Below are 8,679 nucleotides of genomic sequence, written 5' to 3' on the forward strand. Positions count from 1 at the left end.
CGTATCTGACAGTTCCCACTGACATCTGCAAACCGATGCGAGTATCAATATAAAGTTAATAACACCCCCAAATCGGTTCACAGAATGCAGTGCGATCTGTGGAACCGGATCTCATAGATCTGAACACCCATGCAATCTGATTCCAGTGCGGACCAAAAAAAAGTCCTGCACCATTTTGGTGCATATGCAAATTGATTTTCGCCATAGAAACTGTATGGCAGAATTTGCATTGCATGTGATGTGCACAGCAATGCGGTGCGAGTCACATGCATTGCATAAGTGTGAACCCAGCCTAAGTACTCCTAATTGAGTATAGTAAGAGTATAGTAAGAGTATTGGTGTATTGATGTAAGTATAGAGGACTATGCCTTGTTCATATTTCATGTCTGAGGTCTACAACCACTTTAAGAGCACAACCATGTAGGGGGGGCATGTTTAGTCTGCACAGGACACACAGGCAATCCATGTATCCATGTACAGGCAGTCTTATTAATGTCAATTGGTACACAGCAGCCGCACAGACACAGCCACTGCTCCCCATTTGACATCCCTGTGGGTCCCTGATTGCAGGCATTGTGACTTCAGGGACATCTGCACCCACACAAATGTCAAATTGGGAGCAGTAAGTGTGTATCTTGCCCAGGCAAAGCATTGTTCACATTTTTTTTTTAATTCTAGCTGCCCTATGCATTAATGTACTTCTTCTTTTTCAAAAATAAAACAGCTTTCCAATAATTCTACACTTTATTCATAGCTGTTTAAACACACTGCTCGATTATTTCTGCCTTACTACCTGGTCAGACTTTAGGTCATGACACAGGAATGAGTTGACCAGCTGAAGGTAGATGCAGGGTATGTGCTAATGAGATCAGCTGATCAACTCCTTCCTGTGTCTTGACCTAAAGTCTGACCAGGAAGTAAGGCAGAAGTAATCGAGCAGTGTGTTTAAACAGCTATGAAGAGAGTGAGGTAAACCAGTGTAGAATTAATGGAAAGCTGTTTTATGTTTGCAAAATGAGTACATTAATGCTATATTGGTACCTAGGGGAGCTGAAATTTAGAAAAAAAAAAAGATGAACTTGGCCTTTAAGTATGTTCATGTGAACGGGGCCATACACAGCATTATAAATGTAGAATCTCAGTCTTGTTTTCATCTTGTTACATTGAGTATTGATCAAAATTCTGATTCAAAGAGAACCTGTCAGAATAAAATTATGGATGTTGCTGACTTGTTTTTAAAAGTGTATGCTCCTGGTCTGATATCCTTTTTTTCACTACATAGTGAGTTCACTGATCTGGAAGACATTTTCTGACACCAAATATGTTCCAGGTCACTTTTTCAGATATACATGTTCCAGATCAAAAATTTAAGGAAGGATAAGAATGACACCCTTGAAGTCCACATCTTCAACAAAAAAATCAGCAATGACAGCTTCTAAGTTTCCTTTCTAGCAGGTCCTTTTTTAATGCTATGTGTGAGAAGACTGTAGTGTGGTACATTACATCTAATTGTATACATTGCATAGCCTTTCATACCTATGTATAATTATGTGTACCCCCCTTAATTTATGCATTCACTTTACATAACCTTATTATTATCCTAATACAATATATAATCAGGACTGGACTTCTGCAAAGACAACATAGATCCCAGCCCAGGACAGCAGATCTCACAGCCCAGGACCAAACTAAGGACAACTAATGCCCTAACTACATCCCAACAATAGTGCCCTATCAGGCACTTCAATTGTTTAACTGGCAAAACATTAGAAAAGATCTATCATTATAATTGTATTTGTTACAGTTCTGTCCTCTATGGGAAAGGTACATGTAATACTTTGTCCTACATTGCTAGGTGCTTTGTAACCATAGCTTTAAGGTCCAATCTGCCCCTTCCCCTCCTGCCGCAGCCAATCCAACAACGGCTTTGAAGAAGATGGAGGATTCATAGGTGTGGCTTGTCTCAGCTGTGAGCACTTTCCACAGGAAAGTAGTGGCAAGAAGAACGCAGAGCCTGACATGTCCCCCTCCCTGTGCGTTCCTCTTACCGCTGCTTGCCTGTGAAAAGTGCTCACAGCCAAGACAAGCCATATTCTTCAAAGCTGTTGTTGGATTGGCCACGGCTGGGGGGGGGGGGGGGGGGCAAGTTGGACCATAAAACTGTGGTTATAAAGCACTTAGAAACATGGGACAAAGTATGGAATGCACGTTTTCCCCATACGGGAGAGAACAGTAAAAAAAAAAAATAGATCTTCTTTAAGACTCAATAAGTGCTGAAAGTGAAATAAAAATGTAAAAACATATATAGTAAATCCTCTTTAGTTTTCTTCCAGGTCAACTCTAGACAATACAAAATTACAAAATAAATACTTGACAAAAACTCTCATTGGCCCTATAAGGAGTCCTGAATGACGGGAAGTAGAGTTCCTGATCATGTGACCACTATGATTGGCTTTTACAGCAGTCACATGATCAGGAGCCCCTCTTATTGGTTCCTAATCATGAACGTTGACTAGGGGCTGTTGGTGACTTTAGTGTGGCAGAAGAATGCAGTTAGAGCATACTCAGCACAGAACAGCAGTGCAACATGGATGCATATGTGTGGCATGTGAGTTTTAAAGGGTAAGTTCACGTTTTACCAATAAGAAGACTATGCTGTCCTATATGGGTATAGCAGCATAGTGTGCTAAACCTACCTTCCAGCTGTTTCAGTATATAGAATGTAAGCCAAAACCACATTAAAAAAAAAGCCTTCTTAAAATTTTCTACAGCCTGTGATGGCTCTGTCCCCAGTTACTGTAGGGGAGGAGCAGCTGTTTGGACCATAATCTCCTAGGGCCATTGGATGGAGTGCCATGCTGTTCATTCAGGTTGCTAATGTACAGTGTGTATTCTCTTCTGTGGGAGTCACTGAGCTCATCATAGGCAACAGGGGAGAGCACACACTGCGCCTGAAGGAAGAGAATGGCGCTTCTTCCTGTGGCACTAGATGCTACTGGTCCCAAAGGCTGCTCCATCCCTACAATAACCAGGGCAAAAGCCATCACAGGCTGTAGAAGACTTTAAGGCTTCTTTTTAAAGAGGTTTTTACTTACATTCTTTAAATGGTAAGTGAGCCCAGGGTCGAAGGTAAGTTTAGCATACCATGCTGCTATACCCACATGGGACAGCATAGTGTGATTTTTGGTAAAGGTGAACTAACCCTATAAGGTCCACCTGCCATGCCGCTGCACATATGTGTTAGGCGGACTGCATGAGCTTAAGGGTAAATCGAGCCATCCATATATACAGAATAATAAGGGGTTCCACCCTTCTGCCCTGCTTACAATCCATTGGGGCCCTCAATGCTGCTGTCTCAGCACTGTTGGGGTATTGGTGGTGGTACAATCTACAGAGTACGTACAGCTCACCCATTCTGGGTCAATTGGGGTCCACTTGACGACTAGATCCAAACTGTTAGTAAAATAAAATGACAGTCAGTGTTGGTTCTAGATGTATCAGCCTGGTGTCCCTTTCATCCTCTTTGTCCCCAGCCTCAAAGTGCCCTGTGTGGCCAGGGTGGCTTGTTAGTGTGATGGGAAGGCTAGATAGTCAGCTGGGGTAGGAGGGGGATTACCCCAGGAGGACAGGAAAAAAAAGGTGGCCCTCTATTCAGAGATTGCTGAAGATATTTAGGAATCCTTCATGAATAAACATTTGCCTGGGTTCCACTTTATTAAAGCACATTGGCACACATGTCGATTGTCCTAACTACTCTACAGTTTTTGGAGTCAATTGAGTGCTTCAGATGCCTCATATAGTCTTCTCATGACTAGACAGTTCTGAATTTACCCGATGTTTACCAAGTGATGGAAACCGCACTACAGCAAAGTGTCATTCATCATCATTCTCCAAATCATTGTAAAGCACAAATTGGATGCAACAATGCAATACGTCAAACACTATATAGTATAAAAATGACAGCGATGATGCAAGTATAGTACATAGTGATCATTGGTCCCCCCAAGGGAATATGAAGAATATGCTCACAGCGAACAGGAAGTGCAACCCACACCAATATCCTGGTTGTCAAGGGGACAGGAAGCAAGGGGAGATCTCCAAAACAGGAGATCTGAAAGAATAAAAAGTTATATCTGCAGATCTACTTAAAGCAGATCTTCGCTGCATCTGAGCACCGCAAACCTAAAGCACTATTTCATTCATTTTTTTAAAAATGCAAAGCAAATGTCCCCATCCATGTCTCCGTGCTTTATTTTGTTGAGAAATCACTTTGAAAAACACCCCCTAGCATTTGTGGCCGTTGAGTAAGGGTTAATGATCCATGTAGCATTTACTTCCTGGAATCCATCTGCCCTTAGCTTAAGCATGCACGCAAGGGAGTGTGCTTAGCTGAGAAAACCCCTCCTCCTCTCCTCCCCTCCTGAAGACTCCTGGGATGTATGACATCATTTGCCTAGGCAACAAGCCAGGAAGTAACTGAAGAAATGTTGAAAAAATAAATGTAAAACAAGTAAATATGATTTACTTTCCTATCTATTTACTAATACTAGCAGCATGAGGGTTACAAATAACCAATGTTGAGTGAAGTAATATAAAACAACAATGCTGATCCTATAAATAGGCTCAATGGGCAGAGATGGCATTGATGAGGTGACAATGAGGATATAACCCATTGACTAAACACACTCATCTGAAGTGTAACCTTTACACAACAACATAGGAAATGTAACAAACTGATTCCAATCAAACCAAGAGCAACAGCAAAATGAATCCTTGTGTTACTTCCTATGGCATTGTCAATGGTTGTGTGTGCCCTATAGATAGTATGATAGTACCCAGATTCACACATAAATGCCATGATCCATGAATTTATTTGCCTGTTGCTGGCATGCGATGGCATTCACATTCCAAATGTATTGTTTGATCAGGAACAATAATCCCGCATGGGGTGTCCCTAATCACCTAATGACACTAACTTTCTGATGGCTGCCATACAAAATAGAAATAACGAGAGGATACTAAAACCTAGTACACATGACCAGAAAACTGGACAAAAAATACCGCTTTTGAAGCGATCGTACGATAATCTGATTGGTAGTACACAGCTTTTGAGAACCGATCACAACAGTTCATATGAAATTATTCAAAGGGACAAATAAGAAAATTTTTCTCCTACGATACCAAATCATAGGATTTTCATCAAATCAGTACACTATTCGTGTGAAAAAAATCAGAAAGAAGACCACGCATGCTCGGAAGTGACAGAATACATTACAATACATCACAAGTTGTATTCTGTCATACAAGAATTTTCGTATGTTGAGTAACCTCTTCATTTCTCATATGAGACTAACATGCAAAAAAAAGAAAACTGACAATCATTTGTCTCCGATATTCTCATTGTGTGTATGAGGCTTTAGATGGCAACCAATCAGCTTCTAGCTTTCAAAGCTTCATGGAACACGCTGAAGCCAAAAGCTGATTGGTTACTATGCATAGTTTTAGTAAATCTCCTCCCAATGTAATTTAGATTTTGAAGGCATGAATTCAGATTTCTTGCTAGTTCTCTATTTCCAGCCATGTGACTGCCATTTTCAAGCCTGATTGGTTGAAGCTGATAATAACTGTCATTTTTTTTTTTTTTAAATAAGGCTCCTCACTCAGGTGTTCTGAGTCCTTGAATGGAGCCTGGTCTCTGATTATTTTACACCATCTGCCCCATCATGGTCAACCACCAAGAATAAAGCAGGACATTTAAAGGAGCTGTCATTGACCAATCCATGGCCTGTCATGCCAGGGTACAAGATGAGCTTCTGGAGACAAGGGTGACACCAGGGTGGCAGGAGGGTGATATCAGGGTGGCAGGAGGGTGATAGGGGGTGATACCAGGGTGATGGGAGAGGGACATCGGGGTGGCAGAAGGGTGACAGGGAGGTGATACCTGGGTGACAGGGGAGGGACATCAGGTGTCAGGAGGGTAAAACCAGGGTGAAAGGAGGGCGATATCAGAGTGGCAGGAGGGTGATATCAGGGTGACATGAGGGTGATATCAGGGTGGCAGGAGGGTGATATCAGGGTGGTAGGAGGGTAATATCAGGGTGGCAGGAGGGTGATATCAGGATGGTAATATCAGGCTGACAGGAGGGTAACAGGAGGGTGATATCAGGGTGGCAGGAGGGTGATATCAGGGTGGCAGGAGGGTGATATCAGGGTGACAAGAGGGTGATATCAGGGTGACTTACATTCCCAGGTCGCTGTAGATGTTGAAGAACTCCATCTGGTTGCAGGCTTGTATCCATCCGACCACCCAAGTCTCGTTCCTGGGTAAGGGTGGCATGAGCACCCGAGCCGAGGCTTTGAAGTAGGGGGTCTTGTACCTTAAGACAATGGGCGAGTTCTCCTCGATGGAGGTCGGGCACTGGTCTATGGTGGCACACACATCGTAGACGGTGATGTTCTCCCTCCGGATGCGGGACTTGCAGGTAAGGCTCTGCAGACAGCCCATGGTCGGTGCTCGGCTCGGGCATCAATTCATCGGAGAAGGAGGACGGGGCGGTAAGTAGGGTGACAGCATGGCCCTCCTAGGACTGCTGTGTTCCTTCATCACTCGGGCTCAGCCAGATGGTAATATTATACAGCAGCAGCACACTGATAGATGATGGAGACCCCCCTCCCTGCTCCTCCTCCTCCTCTTCATCTTGATCTCCCTGCCATGCTGTACGGCTCCCAATGCCACCTGGCCCGGATCCCCGATGCCCTCTGCCCCCCACCTCGGGCCCAGTCTTTCCTCTCCCCCTGTGCTCCGCTCCGATCTCCGGGACTGCTCATGTCCCAGGTGGCCGGCGGTAGGTGGCTGCGATGGCCGAGGCTGCTTTCCTCTGTGGCTGTCAGTGGGGAGGAGGAGGAGAGCCGATCCGTCCGATCCTCCCACTTACCGAGCTGTCAGTACAGGTTAGGGAGAGCCCGGGGATCCACCGACCTGGGGGGAGGGGATCTGTCAGTGTGCACCAAGATCCAGCGATCTCCATGTCAGAACACACCCTGCATTGTCATCTCCCATCCATCTCATTCATCCCCCATACACAGCATACGGATTGTCCCTGCCCGGCCACACTCACAGTATAAGGATTAAATCCCCCGACAGATAAGACGGGATATAGACACAGGAGGAAGACACAGCCGATCCATGACTGGTGACATGATGGGACCGATCCGATCATCTCCAGCACCTGTGTGTGGGGTCCTACAACACTGACACCCATACACCTCACATTAGAAGGGCCCACTCACCCTACAGACTCCATTGTGCTGCATAAGCCATAGGAATCTCTGATTTATAACCTGGATAAAGAAAAAGCCCATGTGGGTCCCGGGGTCACCAACCGTCAGTAAATTTACTGAAAATATCAGGGGTTGATCATTTGTCATGCTGTGTTGACATTTCTTAAGGGACCTTTTACATGGGCGGCGTGTGAGTCTGCATGGGATCTGTGAGCAAATCTCTCACTGAATCTGAGCTGATTCACACCCGAGGGCCAATTCACTCCTGGGGGCCGATTTACACCCGAGGGCCGATTCACACCCGAGGGCCAATTCACTCCCGAGGGCCGATTCACTTCCGAAGGCCGATTCACTCCCGAGGGCCGATTCACTCCTGAGGGCCGATTCACACCCGAAGGCCGATTCACTCCTGAGGGCCGATTCACTCCCGAGGGCTGATTCACTCCCGAAGGCCGATTCACTGCTGAGGGCCGATTCAATCCTGAGGGCCGATTCACACCCGAGGGCCGATTCACACCCGAGGGCCGATTCACTCCCGAGGGCCGATTCACTACCGAAGGCCGATTCACTCCTGAGGGCCGATTCAATCCTGAGGGCCGATTCACACCCGAGGGCCGATTCACTCCCGAAGGCCGATTCACTCCCGAGGGCCGATTCACACCCGAGGGCCGATTCACACCCGAGGGCCGATTCACTCCCGAAGGCCGATTCACTCCTGAGAGCCGATTCAATCATGAGGGCCGATTCACACCCGAGGGCCGATTCACTCCTGAGGGCCGATTCACACCTGAGGGCCGATTCACTCCTGAGGGCCAAGAGCACACCCGAGGGCCGATTCACACCTGAGGGCCAATTTACACCTGAGGGCTGATTCACACCGAGGGCCGATTCACACCTGAGGGCAGATTTACACCTGAGGGCCAATTCACACATGAGGGCCGATGTACACCTGAGAGCCGATTTACACCTGAGGGCCGATTCACACCTGAGGTCCGATTCACACCTGAGGGCCGATTTACACCTGAGGGCCGATTCACACCTGAGGGCTGATTCACACCTGAGGGTCGATTTACGCCAGAAAGTGGTGCATGAAACCCGCGTACCGTGCACCTTTCCTGCAACACATTCAAAAGAGAGGAGGTGAACGGTTCATCAAAGGAAGCGTTCAAAGAGTGCTTTTCAATCTCTGAAGTAGAGAATGAAATCTTTCTCTACTTGAATAAGGTGGAGACGTGGGCAGTGATGTCATGCTCCACATCTTGTCCCATCAGAGAGGGCTTTGCATTGATTAAGAAAATGCAAAGCATTCCCTGAATAGCACCAATGCCAAGCAGCCAACCCCCTGTGGTCACAATGCAGCAGGGCTGCTGCTAAGTGCCGGGCCCAGAAGCAAGTGAT

The 8,679-nt window shown here is 46.1% G+C and overlaps 1 protein-coding gene across 1 annotated transcript in view; it reads right to left on the reverse strand.

The window, feature by feature from the left end:
• The window catches only part of FAM78B (family with sequence similarity 78 member B), a 116,974-nt gene extending 109,769 nt beyond the window's left edge, over nucleotides 1–7,205 (reverse strand). Inside the window, exon 1 of the mRNA XM_077452636.1 lies at nucleotides 6,243–7,205. Within this exon, the coding sequence (XP_077308762.1) occupies nucleotides 6,243–6,505 (263 nt within the window). The 5' untranslated portion in view covers nucleotides 6,506–7,205. The remainder of the gene's footprint in view (nucleotides 1–6,242) is intronic.
• Between the last annotated feature and the right edge of the window lie 1,474 nt (nucleotides 7,206–8,679).

Source organism: Lithobates pipiens, unplaced genomic scaffold, assembly GCF_037356315.1.
Source record: "Lithobates pipiens isolate NorthernLeopardFrog02 unplaced genomic scaffold, aLitPip1_a1.2 Scaffold_23, whole genome shotgun sequence".
NCBI lineage: Eukaryota > Metazoa > Chordata > Amphibia > Anura > Ranidae > Lithobates > Lithobates pipiens.